The 19,348-nt window shown below is 35.8% G+C and overlaps 1 protein-coding gene across 3 annotated transcripts; it reads right to left on the reverse strand.

The window, feature by feature from the left end:
* Positions 1–7,929: 7,929 nt before the first annotated feature.
* cdkn2c (cyclin-dependent kinase inhibitor 2C (p18, inhibits CDK4)) lies at positions 7,930–17,635 on the reverse strand. 3 transcript variants are annotated; one of them, XM_084722268.1, is made up of 5 exons: positions 17,470–17,635; positions 17,086–17,162; positions 15,805–15,934; positions 12,981–13,338; positions 7,930–8,179 (listed from the first exon to the last, which is right to left on the reverse strand). In XM_084722268.1, the coding sequence occupies exons 2-5, from the start codon at positions 17,103–17,105 to the stop codon at positions 8,175–8,177; spliced, it is 513 nt and encodes a 170-aa protein (XP_084578394.1). In that variant the 5' UTR covers positions 17,106–17,162; positions 17,470–17,635; the 3' UTR covers positions 7,930–8,174. The 3 variants fall into 3 exon arrangements, with proteins under 3 accessions (XP_084578394.1, XP_084578395.1, XP_084578393.1); XM_084722269.1 differs by lacking the exon at positions 15,805–15,934; XM_084722267.1 differs by lacking the exon at positions 7,930–8,179 and having other exon boundaries at positions 12,973–13,338.
* Positions 17,636–19,348: the final 1,713 nt, after the last annotated feature.

Raw genomic sequence — 19,348 nt, forward strand, 5'->3', positions numbered from 1 at the left:
GCACAGTGCTTTAATCTACGTAACTCTTTATGTTGTACATTGTCCTCCATCGTTAAGGTGGAGCCTCATGGCCTTAGGTTACACATGAGCGAGGCCTGGTATCAGCTGCTAAAATATGGAGCAGAGTCCAGAAACAAGAAAAGAAGCAGACATTTTAGACTGTAAATGCTGCTGCCGACCTGTCATTGTACATGTCATGTCATAAAGAATACAAAAGGTGTGTCAAGAAAATTGTCCAACTACATTGTCACAAAACTAATAAATAAATTGTCAGTGTACTGTGGTGTTTGGATTGGATTTCTCTCGCATCACCTGGCTCCCTCTCCGAGAAGTTCTGTAGCTTTGCACAAGCAGTTTCCTCCACTTGAATCTGCCCGGCAACAGTCTGCGGTACAGTGGATAACAGTTATGCAATCAAATTCCATTTGTGACCAGTCTGGACCTAATCAAGGCTGGGTGGGGCTGAACACATGGGGTTGTTAGAATAAACTGTTAAACCATGTCAACTTTGGTGGATTCTGTGTTCTCAAACCAAGTTTTGGCAGTTTTTGGTAGTTCTAGCTATAATATTAATATTTGTGGTCTCTGCCTGCTGTGCCTTTTTTTTTTGGTGATGGTCAAACCTTTGAAGGAAACTGAATGATAATGGCAAAATCGAGTCGGTGAGAAAGGCTCCAGCAGAATTCAACCAATAGACACTGACCATGCAAATTCCAAAAAAAAAAAAAAAAAGAAAAAGAAAAAAAACTGTAGGGGAGATTGGGGTTGGTTGTAATACTTTTTGTTTGAGAATCAGTAACTCAGTGGTTGTTCATGCTAAATCTTTGATAAACAGTTCCCATATTTGTCTACTATAAATAAAAACTCTGGATGTTTATCACTCTTATTTGTCACAGATAATGTGAGTTACTGTTAAATACAAAGGTCTGTTCTTACAACCTACTCCACTATTAGGGTCTGTTGTAACAGGCTGGGGATAATTGTGAGGTGACAGTGAGAGGTAATTTGCTGATTTATGGTCCACACTTTGATCCAATTTTTTGAAGAATACAATGGTCACAATTGAAATTTAAAGTTACTACAAGGAATTTTTAATTGGTGATGAATCACTTTATTACTGACACCTGCCTGTGTATACATTTCCCCAGACAAAGTTACAGTGAGCTGCACATTAGCCAGTTAAAGAGAAGTAGGAGAAGATTTTAATTTAAATCATTTTATTTTTGATGTGAAATTGTGTGTGTGTATACATATATATATATATATATATATATATATATATATATATATATATATATATATATATATATATATATATATATATATATATCCTAAATATAATAGAAAAATAAAAATACATGTATACTGCCTCTCAAATGTCTTGACCCGTTGAGGGAATATATGACTGAAAGTATGAGCTCACATGTTCTTTTATGTTTATCATGTGAAGTCAAATATGAGTGAAGTTTGTTTAGAAAATATTACCATGATAACAATGCTAATTTCAGTTAGCATGTTAATGGTAATTCCCATTATGTGTTAGCATCAAGCTAAGCGATAATACACATTGAAAACAGAAGATGGCGCCAGTAGGATGACATCAGATTTCATTCCATATATATATATATATATATATATATATATGTATGTATATACATATATATATATATATAATGTGTTTCTCACACAGTGCAGAAATTTAATCACTTAAATGAACTCTTAGAATCATCCCCACCTCAAGCTGCCATTATATAGCTAACTGTTTTAACATGGGAGCGTGGAGGTAGCATTAATGCAAAACATCAAATTAAACTAGAAAAATGTTTGCTTAAGGTTATGTAAGTCAAACTATTGTATCTACAATAAAATCAACACTATGTAAAAATAATCTTGAAAATGTACTTTCTTACCTGAAAATCAGTTATCTGGTTATAAAATCCAGTGTGGCTCACAGAGACATGCTTCCTTTCTTGTGAGTTCAAAAAGGAAATTGCAGTGTACCATATTTATGACCTCACTGGAGCACTTTTACAGTTTTTTTTTTTTTAACTGAAAGTGTTACAACTAACCCAGTGTTACAACACTCCCCAGTCTCCCCTGTTGATGAGGCACAGCACGTGGAAAACAAATAGAACAGTCTAACTAATCTAACAACCAGGCACTGCCATCACGTGGAGATGAAAAAATAAGCTTTAATATTGCCTACTTGATCCGTCTTGAGTTGCGGCGCTTCTTGCTTTGTGTTCCAATAACAGGTGAACAAGCTTTGGTACCTGGCAGAACCTCGGTCATCTTTCTCTTTTCCTGCTTTCTTTACTTAGATGTTCTATCTGCTAGGCTCTTGTATGTTCTAATTAAAACTAAATTTTAAAGATGGTTAAAAGATGATATTGGAGGACCTGTAAAAGTGTGATGTACATTGTCACATCTTAAGTTAGCTACTGTTAGCAAAATGCTAGCTAGCTAATCTACATCAATCCCTAGCTAGCTAATTTACCATGGTTCTGCTGGCACCAGGTGCCTAGCTTGCTCAACTGTTATTGGAGCACAGAGCAAAATGGGGCGGGACTAAGGAAAGGTCAGTTTATGATGAAGAATCTTAAAGCCTCTTTAAGACAGGACCTCCTGTCTTTATGGGCTTTGGGGGACATAAAAATGTGATTGTGTATGAGTGTTTATATTTTCCATAGTTACTCAGAAGAATCAGTTTGATCAGAAATAGAATCTATATACATACCCTGATTCATTTGATGACTAGCGGTCTCCCAAATATACATTGGTCAGTGTGTGGGAGGCTGTTATGAGACGTCTGAGCTCTTCTTCCTGGACCGATTTTCCATAAAATCCTAAACTTCTGAGTTAGAAAATGTGCTCACATCCCAGGAAAATGACTCATGGGTTTCAACACTGATGGTCTGACATTCACTAACAAGGAAACAGCTGCACAAAACCTCGCTTAACCACAGGCCAGATAAAACAGTTGGCTCTGTCTTTGAATCTTGGCAAGGACTTGTTTATTCAAAATGCTCAAACTCACAGGATTGAGAAGCAAATTCAGCTTTGGGGGTGATTTTCTGCTTTACAACTGAACATAAAGGTTTGATTGCATGTGAAATATGTGAATGGTGTGTGTGGTTTGTGGCTCGTGTATGGCTGCTGGTTACAACTTTCCTTGTTTGTAGGCATTAATATGTATATGCTATGTGCAGGCAAATAATAAATAGATATTGCAACAGAGCAAAACTGCTAGTGACTGGGTGTGCTTTATTTCCTGTGCGCGCTCTAGAAAGGGAAGAATGTAGTTTTCTTTTTCTTTTTTTCTTTTTCCTTGTTCCACAAATTAACAGGTCTCGCAAATGATGGAACCGCTGAGCCTCGTAAATACCAAATAAATAGTTCTAGAGGTGTGACGATTAATTGAATAATCAATTAGTTGTCAACTATTAAATTATCGCTAACTATATTGATAAATGATTTGATCAGTTAAAGTAATAATTTTAGGGAAAAAAAATCAAAATTCCTCCTCTCTGACAGTAAACTGAATATCTTTGGGTTGTGGACAATACAAGTCATTTGAGGATGGTATTTTATTCAAATTCACATTTGGCACCATTGTGTGACATTTTATAGACCAAACAACTAATCTATTAATCAACAGATTATTGAACAATGAAAATAACCGTTAGTTGCAGCACTAAATATACCATTTATCTCTCTATCAATCAACAAATCAATCAATCTCTAACAAATTAAATTAACTATGTCATTTATCTCTCTGACTGTCAAATGAATATGTAATTTATGTCTCTGACTGCTTGGCTGAACCTCACACAAAATAAATCAGTGCCTTTAGAGAATCATGTACATTTGCATAGATCCATAACACCCATAAGGGGCTCTCATTTTTCAATGCTAACTCCAGGTAACAGGTAAGACATCTTTACATAGTTATTTAGAATATGGTGGGTTAATAAATATGGTGTCAAATTATATATTAAAAACATCATTTTAAGCGTAGTTAATGATAGTTGGACTGATCACACAAGTTTTGAGGCTTTTTTGATATAATGGCCTAATTTGTGATATTTGCAAGTAAATATTAACAGGAAATAATTAAAAATCCCCCCCTCGGTTATTCTTACCATATTTTACAAAAGCTAACAAAGAATAGAGATTTGTTTTGCTGTTCAAACATGCATGTAAACGCACAAATCTTTGGTTTAAAAGCGTATATTTGGAACTGAAAATTATGCCAAACTAAAACTATAATAATGTAAGTATATTCCACCGAAAATCCCTCTGAATCCAGCAGCGTCTTCAGCGTCCTCTTGTTCGGTTTCACCCGCTCTTGGCAGCAGGAGGACGGTGAGCTCTCCTCACAACCCTCCGCGTAGCCACTGGGGACTGGACTTAGGGACCATCAATAAATTACTGGTAAAATGATACAGCGATCGTTTTTCAAACACCTTCCATGTAATGTGACCCAGTGTCATGTAAACTGACCAAATAAGACACAACTCTCCATATACGGATCTATATAATATTTATATAAAATTCATTATTTGTTTTCGATAGCTTCCATGTAATGTGACCCGGTGAATCCAAATCATATGTTGTGAAGTAGTGTGTTGTAATTTTCCAATGTAACAATAATTTCTGCTATTGGTTGGGAGTCACTGGGTTACATTATATGAAAGCTTTTGAAAAACTACCATTATGTTCTGTTTCTAGTGTTTAAATGTCACAATACCAATACTTTTTATTACCTTTACATTTACTTGCCTATATTTGTGAATTTTTTTACTTAAAAAATCTAATAAATTGTTCTCATACAACACACTTAGGCTGGTGTTATACTTACTTTTTACCACACATTCATTTGTGTAGTGTCATTTCTTAGGATCTGCACAACCATCACTACAAACAGACGCAGGATACGCAAGGCTACCATAAATGCATGTGCAAATGTACAGTCAAAAGCCAGGATACCTACAGCCTTATTTTGATGCTAATAGAGTGCTGCAGGAATGAGTTCTATACCTCAGTAAATAACCCATTTGTGAATTTTGAAGTTTTTACACAAATATAAAACATCCATGGATCAAAAATTCAAAATAGTAAGAGTCATAACTGATGTTGTTTGCAGTTCGAGGTGTCCTGTCAACAGTTTTCTGGATGTGTTTTTTATAATAGTGGCCTATGGAGGAAAATGTTTTTTGGGCTTGTGTGGAATTTTCACCACAATATCATGAGTGGCCGCTGGAAATATTTGGCAGCAGAGCTGAGCAGCAAATCCCTGTCCAGCTCTACAAAAAGTCTATGATTTATAGCCCAGCATCAGCTTTTTACTTCTGGTGATTGCATTTATGCTTCAAAAATCGTAAAAGTGGTGTTTGTTTGTGAAGACAATCTTGCTGAACAAAACCTATGAGTATCATAAACTTTTGTCCACCACAGAGTTTATTCTCTGCACAAATCCAATGGGAAAATCATCCCTGCAGCACTCTATGTGTAATTCATCTATTTGACATTAAATATCGTAATAGAAAATAATGGTAGCTTTTCAGTTTTTTCAATGAAATATGACTGAATGTGACCCTGTGACTTCCAAATCAATACCAGAAAATATACACTTGGTAAACAGGGAAAATTTCTTCACCTTTCTTCAAATTTCAGTGTCTTCTATTTTATATGAATAATTTCATAGGAAATATGTATTTTTAATTTTTTTTCTAAACATGTTAATGTTATTAAGACACTCCACATTAATACCAAAACGTACTGTGAAGAGGTGTGTTCAATTTTTCCAATGGAGCAGTAATTTTCTGGTATTGATTTTGAATCGCTGGGTCATATTACATGAAAGCTTTTGAAAAAAAGCTGCCTTTATTTTCTTTTACGCTATTTATGTAAAATAACTAACCAATTTAGTGTTTTTCACCAAAATTTTCAAGATAACTATAGCCAGTCAGCATTGTGTCACTGACCCAGTAATTTATTGATAGTCCCTAAATCAAACCTCAGTGGTGAAGCGAGTGACACGGAAGTAGGATAAGAGTTAACCGTCGCCCTGCTGCCGACACCGGGTGAAACCGAGAACTGTAAGAAGACGCTGCTGAATCCCGACTCCATGTCTGTCGAATATCCCACTTAAAATTAACTTCACCGCAATACCTTAGCCGGCAAAGTAAATGGTTAGCGATAAAAATAGTCTTAAATTGTTTAATATTTATATACAGAGTAGAGAATAAGAGTTCCCCTCACAATAATCCTGTTACAAAGATCATAATATTTTACATTTTGCCCACAGTTTTGTGAGGATTCAGTCACACATTTAGGACAACAGCCCAAAGCAAATGCGTTTACATACAATGTTAGTAGGACTAGAAATAATTTAAAAAAAAAAGAAAAAAAAAAAAAGGGAAGTTGTGCAGAAGGTCACAGCAGGACACAAGACACCACACACACACACACACACACACACACACACACACACACACACACACACACACCGAGTGAGAGATAAAAAAAAAAAAGTGAACATACAAGGATTTTAATTTCTGACTTTTATTATGTCACATTGCTTATATATGACTTTGATGCTTTGGCATTGACAATAGTATATTTTCCGTTATTACATTCCCATTGATTAACCAGCAGAGGAAAAAACAAAGGAGAGGAGTGTTTATTTAATTTTCTCCTTCTTTTGTTTTTCTAAGCGTGACTAAAATATAAGAAACGTCTTTTAATAATAATCACATGTGGAAAAAAGGACAATGTGAGCTGAGTTAATGCTACTTTGACAGCGTCACAGCCTTTAACTTTCCACTACTCTGTAGAAAACGGTGTATTGTTTGCTAGCTAATTAAAAAGTTAACAGAAATGTTACATTGTTTGCTAGCTAGCCAACAAAATTTTAAGTTATATTGTTTGCTAGCTAGCTAAAAATTAAACAACAACAACAACAACATTATATTGTTTGCTAGCTAGCTTAAAAATTACAAACAACAACAACAACAACAACAACAACAACTTGATATTATTTAGCTAAACAGCTTAATATCCTAGTTCAGTGGTTCCCAAACTTCTTTTGGAAGGCCCCCCTTCAGAAGCCCCAACCCCTCCTCCCCCCTTTGAATTTTAGTGAAATAACAATTGGTATGATTACATCACATAGTGAAAGTGTTTATTTCCCTAAATCATATTCATTCAGCTCCACATATTTCTCCTCTAGTCATCCATACACACCCGGCAGTGGCTTCACCCCCCCCCCCAAGGGTTTGGGAACCACTGCCCTAGTTAGCCTAATCTTGATGGCTCAGCAAACTTGAGTATTTGGTTCAGTCATTTTAAATGTTAAACCTCACAAAGTGTAAGTTTAAAGTTAATACTGCATCACAATTTAAACAGGAGTTTAGCGTTTTGGTGCAACAGAATTCAATTTATTCAGGTTTGGAGTAAAAACTAAACAAGGTAGGTTTAAATGTAATTTTCTTAATTCTAAGCTAGTTTTAAAGTTTGGAGCAACATAATTTAAAATTAAACCATGGTTTAATCAGGTTTAAAAATTAATCCTGGTTGGTGTAACCCTGTCTAAACATTGTTTTGATAGTCAGTCACTCTCGCAGGTAATATTTCTGTCCTTTGCCTCACTGTAGATGCAGTGATTGGAACAAATCAAGAATTTGGAAATAATGTGACAGCTCATGTTTCATGTTGTATGAAGTGTTTAAATAATTTGATTCATTTTGAAACTCCTCCTAGATCCTAGCTGTTCATGAGCTTATTGAAACATAACAGCAGTACTGAAACTTCCTGAATGTCTAAAACCAAAATATGCTCTGAAGTTGATATCACTCTGTGGTTTTCTGTGGTACTGCACAAACAAGCATCCAAAAATAGTAACAGTATTATTGCCCGTATATTAATCAGCATTGTTTTACTTTTTTAGTATTCCAAATTAGAAATTTTGTATTTTTAAACATGTGCTTGGTTTCCCCTTTCTCTCCATACAACATGATGCAAATGCGAATGAATGTGTAAATATCCAAAAGAGTTTATTTATTAGGCACTTTCAGAAATTTATTAATTTAGAAAATAGAGGATTGTCAAAGTATCAGCAAAAAGCAAAATGCAGATGCATAAGAAGGTTTCTGCTTCATCCTCCTTCTCCTCTACTCTGTAAAAGAGAAAGAAAAAATAATAAGCTTATATCACAAGTCACATAAACACCACACCATAATAAATAAAGCATAATAAATAATAAATGCCATAATAAATAGGTCCAATAATGTAGACATAAGTGATAACATGAGAAATAAACACTTTAATTGTGTATGTAGATCCGTGAACCTAAAATAAAGTAATAAACCTGAAATAATTTTATTTATTATTTCATGAGGAAAATGTAATTTAAAAAGGAAAGAAAGTCGGTTTTCCCAAAATAATTATTCCACTAGCTATAATAATTAAAGCTGAGGGTACCGTATTACAGTTACATATACTCTGTTTTATATGCATATGATCTAGTGGTGTAAATAGTGACAGCAAAGTCAGCAGAGTCCTTTGTATGAAAGTTGAATCTTTGACGGGTTTGACTGAAAACACTCTGGGACTTGTTCGTTGTTTCAGCTCCTGCTGTAAGACCAGCCTCTTCCACACACTGTCCAGCCAATAAAAACCCTATACACTTCAGTCGTCGTCAGATGACTCACGGACTGAGCCCCATATATGGTTGACTCTTCCTGCTTCTTTTTCCTTTTCTTTTTTTTTTTTTTAGTGTTAAATGAAAAAAAAGAACCTAGCACCCACCCTCCTCCCCGGCCTCGCCTGTTGCCTGCCCACTCGAGGAGGACATCTCAATTAAAAATATAGCTTCCCCTCCTAAAGAGACATTAAAGCAGTCTCAGGTCATTCTTGCGCAAAGCCGGGAAGGGTAAATGGTTGCAAAGTGGAGCATAATAGGTGAAGGAGACTTGCAGGAGAAATATAAGATAAACCGCATGTGAAATTATAACTTTTATTTTTCATACGCGCTCAGACAACAACGTCAAAAATCAATTCAGTCAGAGCAAAAATACCGAAAACTTTGCGGACACATTTTAGAATAAAACTTGAAAACGAAATCGCTGCCTAGAGCGTCATCATTGTCCACATTTCGGGTTAAAGGACACGAACGTCACCCACTCCAGCAACATTGTGCATTAATACTAATACTGAGCTGCAGTGTATTAAAAAAATGTGCTGCCGTGGTGTCGCAGTTAAATGTGTGAGAGGATGAGTGAGGACAGGCGGGAACAGGGGATGCGCGTGTACACGCTCGTGAGGCAGACAGAGGAGTGAGTGGATTACAGAGAGAACACTGAAACACATGTCAGTGTTATTTTTATCTTTTTGAAACCATACAATTTCTGTTAGCCATAAAGTTAACAAATAAAGTGGCTAAGGTTTATTAATAATGTGGCCACGAGTGTCATAAGGTCACCTGGGGTGAAATAGGCCACAGCAGTTCACTTTATGTTACTCAAAGTTTAACAATCCGCAACAGTATGTAGAAGACCTAGGGCTGGGTAGAGTGGCTGGAAAAATCGACATTTATAGGCCTTTATTAATAAAATGGGTGTACAAAAGAATTGATAAGAACATTATTTAGCCTTAGCAGTGTATATCAAATGCTGTCAATGTTAAACAGACTAGTAAAATATTTCTTTCACTGAGCTTTAGTAAATTGTTCAGATGTATAGTAATCAGGTTGTAGCTGTGGTTGTACAGCGTCCCAAAGTGACTACATATGATCAAAACAAAATGTTATCAAGTCAGTAACACAGGACCACACTGATGAAGTTGAACTGCTTCCCTTTATGTGTTTCTATTCTTATAAAGCATAAATCAGGAAGAAGGACATTGCATTGACAAATATTAAGTCCCAGAAGTTTTGCATTATTTCAAAACCTTAACTTGACTGGCGTCTAATCATTCATCATCGTTTAGGTATGAACTATTTCGATCAGCGTTTTTGGTAAGTCCCTGTTTGTTCCAATGAACAACACAACCCTGCAGTACATGCACACAGAGAGAGAAGAGAAAAAAAGGTACACTTTCACTTTCGATGCCGAGGCTACAGCGCCTGCAGCCTGCTCGACTGGTTCATGAAGGCAACACAGGCCTCGACGTGCGCGTGGTCCTGTTGTGACTACTTAAATGTGTCGTATTTTGAAAGAAGTGATCCTAGAATTAATCACAACCCTAAACTTTATTAAACAAGACATGAAAACACGAAAGCACAACCATAACCACACTTTGAACAGTTGGTAGCTAAATGATTCATGTCATTGAAGGATGCCCCGTCATCACAGCACCGTGACTAAATGTGAGTAGCATACAGTGTAATGAGATTACAGAATATTTAAGTTCAAAGACAGACTGAAAAGGAGGACGGCAATGTAGGAAAATACAGTCACAACAAGGCGTTTAAGACAAAACAAAAGAAACTCGTGTTTATTCACACATTATAGGCTATAAAGTAATATTTTAAGTTTGTCAGAGACTATAAATAGCACACATATAAGGAAACGGTCATCAAATAGGGTAGAAATTGGGACAGTCAGCTTCCTTTCTGTTTAAAACAAATAACTCTGATCGTCAAACGTGCAAGTTAAATAACAGGCACCACCACACAGTCCTCACTAGTTCTCTACACCCACGCACAAATCTCAAGCATCATATACTCTCATCTTTCTTTCCAACATGTAAAACTGATAATTTGGCAGCATGTCAAATCGATGCACACACCGCTTTACATTAAATAAATTACCTCGCAAAGTAATTAAAAGAAGTGGATGGTTATAATCCCATTTTCCCACGGTATACATTAGTTCCAGTGCAGTGCACCGCGTGGCTGTCATTGCCAAACCAACTATGACAAGGAAGATTTTGAAGTCAATTGAAAGCAGAAGGGAAACTTTTCCATAACTCATTATAACTCCACCTATCCGTTTTCCTCAGCCGTAATAAAATCCCTCTGGTCAGGATGCAAAAAATAATTTATACCAACTGCATTTAATATAAACAAGCTACGAGGGAATTAGCGCTCTAACACTTGGACATACTTACAGTTTACAGACAGCCTGCTCTTAACTCTGTAAAATGCATGTAGACGTTTATTTTTCTTTTAACGCTACATATTTCTGCAACATGTAGGCTCGCGTTACTCCATTTACCTACACTGATATTATTTATTTTATGGACGATCTGGACGCAAATATTTCTGATATTGCCAATTCTGTGATTATTCAATGTAAATATATTCATGCTTGTAATTGGAGCGGAATAATTCACAGTGTTCGTGAACGTTTAATTTTGCAAACTACTTTAAGTCGCGGAAAAGTCCGGGGAAAAAAGGAACAAAACTACACTGTACAAATCTATTTCTGCTTTTGTAATGTTTCTGTGCTCTCTTTTTTTTTTGTGTGTGTGTTTTTGTTTTGCTTTGGCCTTTGCTTTTTAATCTTACTTTTGATTTTCAGTATGACTCCTCTTCGGTTTCCATTCGGTTTCTGCAGTATCATTTCCATCACTGATGTCTGATTTTTTTTTTGTTTTTTGTCCCTGCCTTGTTCCTTATATTATAAATAAAGTTTCATGAAAAAAATGCAGGTCCACAGTAATGTGTGCGATAACTGCGCGAACGAGACAAATTTCCATCGCTGTGCTAAAGGCAAGTTTTTTTTGTTTTTTTGACTCCGCCTGGTCTAAAATCTGCTCAGACATTAAATCTTCTGCCGCTTCAGGCTATGAAGCTATAGGCTTGATAGAATTATTATCGCGTTATTTATATATATATTTATATTTATTTTCTTACCTAGACCACTGATTATATAATTAAATTCACATGTTGCCTTTCATACAATTAGCTATTAGGTTATAGACTGTTAGGCCTATACTGCATAGAAATATAGCTATTTTTAAAGACACCATGGCAGTTTCCATCGCCATCACCAGCTGACCTGGAGCTTTTCCGCAGCTGGACACATCAGTCTGATTTTTTGTGCACATCCATGACTGTATACCCAAGGACCTCTGTGATCCACATTTAAAAACAAAACAAAACATAGAAATACATTTTATTATACCTCCACATTAGCGACAGCTGGCCATGGGTATTGTGTTCCCCGAGTATTGTGGTCATCCCAGTCTTGTGAACACAATATCTTAACAATGCCTTGAGGGAATTTCTTCAACCTTGGCACAAATGTGTACTTAGACTCAATGATGACCTGATTTTGGTGTTTAAAGGTCAAAGGTCACTGTAACCTCGTATCAATACCATTCTTGAATGTGATATATCAGGAACTTAGAGGGAATCACAAAATATTTTTATGGCCAAACGTTTTGGGCCATAACTCAAGAATTCATTCGCTAATTATGACAAAATTTAACACAAATGTTTAATGGGATACTAGCAGCGCTAGACAATACTTCCATGTAACTATACAGTTAAACGACAAAATGAATATAATTGTTATCCGTTACAGGTAATAAGAAAAACAATGTAATTAAATTACAGTTACCAGTCAAAAAATTTGGTTAGTTCAGAGGGGTTATATCCTTTTCCTGTTGCCTGGCAGAGATCTGAGAGTGCACTCTTCTTCTCTATGAAATGTCAACAGAGGCTAACAGCAGCTTTAAAGGCCTGTAGCCATAATTTAGGTTTATACATTCTGTCAGCTGTTTTCACAGTTTTCTCAATTTTCTGTTCTGACTGAGAAACATAAATAGTCTTTATTTGTAATATGCAGAAAAAAGCCCACAAACCTAACATTGAATACTCTGGGCCTATACCGCACAGAGATGTAGCAATTTTAATTTTCTTGAACTGTGAAGCTTTAAGATTAAATAAAAACAAACATTCTTTAAAAGTAAGGGTTGTATTAGTGCACGCTATTTTATTTAAAGACAAACTTTGAATGCAAACTACTCACGAGAGCTTAAATACTCGTTGATGTATTCGACAATGGCCATCTTGTTGTACTGGCGCGCCAGCTGCGCGGCGGTGTGTCCCTGTCCGTTGAGCGCTTGGGGGTTCGCGGTGATTCCGATCAGCAGCCGGATCACCTCCAGATGACCTTCCATGGCGGCCAGGTGCAAAGGCAGGTTACCTCTCTCGTCCGCGAGGTTAACGTCTGCACCGTGCTCCACCAGCACGCGCACAGTATGTACGAATCCTTCGCGTGCGGCGTCGTGCGTCACGGTGAGTTGGAGGACCGGGTCGGGTAAGTTAGGGTGGGCTCCCGCCACGAGAAGAGTCTTAACCAGGTCGGGGTCCCCCAACTTCACCACCTGCACAAAGACAGACGGAGCAGGAAAATAGACTAAACAGATCAGCGAGACGCTTAATAAAAAGAAATAAATAAACACAATTTTTTTAAGATTTAGGCCGCAACATATACATCCTAACTCATATTAGGCCTTTTAGGCAATTATGCAATCCTAGACTTCTATAAACTATTAACGTTAATAGACTAAAACTATAGTAATATTGCCCTACATAAAATTTTTTTTTTTTAAATCAAATGATGCCAAACAAAATTTAATCTCCATATGAAATGTGATTAGATTCATAATTAAAGGAATATTTCACCCCAAAATCAAAAATATGGTGTCAGTTGTCCAGAGCTGCAATGATTAATCGATTATTAATCGATTATTTAATTAATTGCCAACTAGTTTAACAATCAATTAATCGGTTGAGTATGTTTTTTTTAAGAAAACATCAAAATTCTCTGATTTTAGCTTCTTAAATGTGAATATGTTTAGGTTTCTTTTCTCCTCTATGATAGTAAACTGAATATTTTTGGGGTATGAGTAAAACAAGACATTTCAGGATGTCATCTTGGACTCTGAGAAACACTGACTGACATATTTCACAATTTTCTGACATTTTAAAACAACTATTAATAGATTAATCTAGAAAATAATTGACCAATTAATTGACTATGAAAATAATTGTTGGTTGTAACCCTGGAGTTGTGGAGTTTTGGAGATCTCGGCTGCAGAGATGTCCATCTTCTTTTGAATGTAATGGGACTGCAACTCAAAAATTCAACACCAGTGTCTCTTTCCAGAAATCATAATGCAGAAAATTCACAGACATAGTTGTGAATCACTTCCTTTCTACAAAACATAGCTCTAATGAAACTGCTAGGTCTATGGATTATCTGAGTAATCAGGTCATAATTTCAAAGAAATGTTGTTGAGTTTTTGAAGTTTATTTTTTATTGCTTTGAGCACCACAACCTGACCGCCATTTAGTCGAATTACATTCCAGAGAAGGCAGACATCTATTCAGCCAATAAACGATGCAACTCAAACCAAAACAACAGCACCACACGGTAGGAGGAAAAATTTATGTTTTTGATTTTGGGGTGAATCATCCCTTTAAACCTGCACAATACCAGCACTATACATGCACATACTTTACATAAACATCCTCTCTATGTATATCTTCCTGCAATATTTATTTCTTTTGTTTTATTTCTCATGTGTACTTACAAACACTTGACTTGTATATACAGTTAGTATTTATGTTGGCCTGAGGGGCTTCTTACATATATTTTGCAGTATATGTATATTTACTTTGGCCCGGCTGATATTGGATTTTTAAGGAAGACGTCAATAACAATATAATAAAGTAAAAAATTCTGATATCAATATATCTGCCGATATTTTTTACAAAATATGGAATATATACATAAACTTTCATATATTTACTATGTGTATGCCCATTTTTTCACATTCTTGTGTAACAATCCTATCTACTCTTCCTCATTTTGGTTTAGCTTTGTTTCCTTTTTCCTATAGCTTTTATGTCTATTTTAAATCTAATCTCTTAAAGTACAAAACCAAAGTCAAATTTGTTGTATGTGTACACTGTGATCAATAAAACATGACAGATTAAAATGAAGAATCAAAATCATATTACTATTATTATCATCATTAAAAGGTGATTATTAGTGGTAATAGTAATTTTTTTATTGCTATTATTGCCTGAACTTGACCTCTATACAAACCGTACTATTAAAAACAAAAAAATAGGCGTGTAAAAGTGAAAGCATCAGGTACTGTGCAACTAAGAGAAGTCCTCAGCCACCATTTCCTTATCACCCATCTCCACCATTTTGTTACTCCTTTCTCACACTCTTACCAGTGACCCTCAAAATGAATTCTGCTTTGTTGCATGACTTCCTTTTATCACAATAGTACTAAAATGGGCTTCTTATTTAATATATCTTAATAACTTCTTTATGTAGATCAAAAGTTGCAAAATCTATGCTGGAGCTACATGAAACTGATATTTCTAGTGATAAAAAAGCATCTTATTCTTCCATTACAAAACACAGATTTATTCATATTAATGTATGTATGTCTAATAATATTGCATTAAATAATGAATTACAGCAAAATGATGAATTTCATAACAATTTAGTTTTTCTGTTTAGCTATTTTTGACTCAGTGTATTTAGACCAGACATGCTGAAATCCAAACTTCTCTCTCCTATATGTCCACAGATTAGTTAAAAACTATTTATATCTATTTAGACTATTTTCGTTTATATAATTATGCACAAAATCTCGAGGATATTTTAAGATAAGATAGGATTTGGCCTTTCATCCCATGCAACAGCTCAATAAGACAAGGAAGTCAAACATGTGGGTTGTCACACTACATCTGCAAAAAACGACCTTGAGAAATCTTTCTAAGCTCACTTTTACACAAACTAATTTAAAAACATTTTTTTTACCAACCTGCAGTGCAGTTCTCTTGTATTTATTTATTCCATTAACATCTGCGCCATTTTGCAGCAAACTTGACACTTCAGTTAGGTCTCCTCTGGCAGAGGCATTGCAGAGCATGTCAGCTAACCCTTCAGCCATTCTTGTAAAAGAATATAAAGAGATAGAAGCCAAGGTTTTGATCGACTTTGTGAAAAAATATCATACTCCAGAAGGCAAGGCATATATATACACTCCAGGCAGTTCCCTCCCATCCTTACATCACACATGGGTTTGATCTGTGAAACCCACCAATGTCCATAAAAGGAAAAATAGAACAGTAATACAGCAATAAGTTGAGCCGTATCTTACTCAAATAAATGTTTCCATGTTTTAAATCTCAAAAATCTACAACTTTAGAAGTTATTTAAGGAATGCCATCAAAATAGAGGAGTAAGATAGGCTTCCTTCCTTCCTTCCTTTGCAATATGAATGTTTAGGGGAACTGGCATTATTATTGTTGTTTTGCTTTACCTGTAACTTTATTTAAATTGTTTCTATGTTCCATTTAATTTAAAATATTGATGCAATATTGATTGGTGAGGAAATATATCATGTCTATCATACACTATTACTTATCATATTACTATTATCTATTTATACCTTACTAAATCACACATAACTCATACATTTTCATGTTTTAGCTCATCTCCAATGTGACGGTTACATTTTATTTTTAATAAGCTATGTCTAAGTATTTACATTTTACACAATAACAGGCAATACTTCTCAATTTCACAGCTTATATTCTATTTATGGCAAAAATATTTTAGTGTCCAATCAATATCCAAACGGGTAAAGGAATTTTAGCTCAAATGTATCTCAAATTCAAAGAAATTAATAACCTATTACTTCTACGTGGGCCCATAATGTTATGCAGCTCAGCTGCAAAACACATTGTACATCCGAGTGACTGGCACACTAAGTTTTCATTCTGTTTGTAGCATTGTAGGTCATAATTATATGGCAACACTGTAAAAACAATTATTTTTCCACGTGTTAGAGGTCTACCTCGCAGCCCTGGCTGTCTTGTGATCAGATGTTTACCGAATGATGTGGGGCAGAGGCCGAATTTAATCGAATGAACGATAGTTTCATGTGTGGTTGTATTCAACCTTTTCCCTGAGGTCTATTTATAAAAAACCCACAAAAGCAACACGTCTTTTCAACAGGCTTTTCAACGTTGTACACATAATAACTTTGGTTATCGAAGCTTTCCTTTGTAAGATCGATATTTGAGGAAAAAAGCCTTACTTTAAAATGATTAAAACCATAACAGGAGCCGTCCTCCATGTATCTGGTCATTGGATGCCATCCCACGGAGTCGAGCGCTGAAAAACGTCACGCAAAAATAACAACAACAACAACAACAACAAAGGACAGAAATTAACATAAAAATGGTTACATCTACGCATTTATAAAAAAAAAAAAAAAAGTGATGATATGATGTCATTCACCGTCACTTCCCGCTCATTTTCAAATGATTTAGCCAAAATGAAAAGATGTGCGTTTCTGTATTCGTTTATCATGCAGTTATGATGTGAGCATGCGGTGCACAGGCGGAGTGATAGGCAAAGGAGAGACGGTCTGCGCGCACAATCATGACGAGCTACACTTCATTTTCAAAAATAAACATACCGCTGATCCTCCATGTCATTAAACACTGTCACAGCACTGCGATGTCCGACTGAATCCCTCTCAGACGCTGGTGCAGCCTCAGTATCCAAGCACAGTGAAGCTCCCGATGAAATATTGCCACTGTCATCACAAACTGCGTTTCATGTGAAGTGTAGATAGAGCTGTAGGAGGCAGTACGTTTGCAGTACAGTTTAGCTGGGTAAATCCCACTTTTGAAATTCTAACCAAAAAAGATTAGATGGCGTGATTGGTAGATGCTGAGGAGGCGTGGACAAAGGGCTTAAAAGACGCAGCAGTGATGAAGGTGCCCGCACTCATTACTGCTATTAGAGATTTTATTCCAGAGAAAGAACAGTCATATTATAGCATATTAATGTAATCAGCGTTTCCTGCGTGATCTTCAGTTATAATCTGAAAGAGAAAGAGAGGCTTGTATCATCGGAGAGACATTTCACTTTCATTCATCAAACTATTGCCGCCCTCTAGTGTCGCTATTTGATATTTCGGTTTTGGTCCATTATACCGCTGGGGTGATTTTGGGGAGACTGGGGGCCAGTTGCATCACTCTCACTTTCAGTTACTCAGAGACTATTTGGATTAGACCAGTCTAATCTTTAAAAAAAAATGCTGCTGATCACCCATGCCATTTAAAGATGAATACATATTAAATATAATTTACAATATCCACTTGTAAGGACAGAGACAGATATTGCAACTGACCCCAGCCCTGGGAACAGGTGCAACACGATCAGGGGGGACAGCTGCAACCCCAACTCCAAAAAAATTGGGATGATGAGTAAAATGTAAATAAAAACAGAATGCAATGACTTGCAAATCATTTTCGACTTGTATACAAGTGAATGCAGTGCAAAGACATCACATTCGATATTCAAACAAGTAAACATTTCTTGTTTTTTAAAAGTATACACTCATTCTGAATTTTATTCCTGCAAAATCTTTCAAAAAAGTTGGGACAGGGTTAACAAGAGACAGAGAAAGTTGTTGAATGCTCAAAGAACACCTGTCTTCTTTTCTTCCGTTACCTGTCTAGATGTTACAGGTGTAAATTAACATTATTTATGCTAACTCTGGCATATCTACATCATGCATTATACACTGATGTTCATGAATATGCTCTGTCTCTGTTAAGTAAGTAAATAAATAAACAAATAAATAATAAAACAATATTATGTTAATGGGCTGGTTCTTTAATACTACAGGTTTAATAAATTTAAGCTGCCTCTGTCAGAGGTGGTGTCACATTCATGCCTACAGTGAAGGCCAAAAACCTTGACTATTGAAGTGAAAACTCGAAGAGTGCACTCATTAGAGTGCAGATCCCAGCCAGGAAACAGATGGTGAAGCACCTACTGCAGTTAACATGACCCTGACGTATGTTATCTCTAGCTGAAACAAGATTTCAGACTGAAGCGGCTGTTGATCACCTGCGGCCCCTAGTGGCCGGTTAAGAAGAGTGAGAAGTTTGCTGTCAATCGTCATAGAAAACAGAGCTGTCAAAAAGCAGAATTACTGCCTCACAGTTGTATGTCTCCTCCAACCAGTTACAGTTTACATCCGTGTCTGTCCAGACTCACATAATGTATGTAATTAAGACTTTGCAGGAATTTAATATTGTTACATTGACCTCTAACTTTGAATGAATTTAATTGAAGGTATAAAGTATATTTTTTTTGGCAAAATAGAAGTTCTCAATATACATGTATGAATCTAGTGAATAATTTTCAGTGACAAAAATGCTGTCTTAACGGAGATTGTTTTTAACAGGGGAGGACAGAGGACTGATAGAGAACTGAACATGATGATGTCACAGTTAAGTTGACCTATTACCTTTTGGAAATGTCATCACTTCATCCTTTTA

The sequence above is a fragment of the Lutjanus erythropterus genome, chromosome 7 (genome assembly GCF_056507025.1).
Source record: "Lutjanus erythropterus isolate fLutEry1 chromosome 7, fLutEry1.hap2, whole genome shotgun sequence".
NCBI lineage: Eukaryota > Metazoa > Chordata > Actinopteri > Lutjaniformes > Lutjanidae > Lutjanus > Lutjanus erythropterus.

Excerpts from the sequence above, each read along its gene's own strand:
- cdkn2c (XM_084722267.1), bottom strand. The coding sequence starts at position 17,105 with ATGGTTTTAATCATTTTAAA. Across the intron at positions 15,935-17,085 it reads ATGGTTTTAATCATTTTAAA|AATGGCTGAAGGGTTAGCTG; the intron begins GTAAGGCTTTTT and ends TTCTTTTACAAG. Across the intron at positions 13,339-15,804 it reads ACAAGAGAACTGCACTGCAG|GTGGTGAAGTTGGGGGACCC; the intron begins GTTGGTAAAAAA and ends GTCTTTGTGCAG.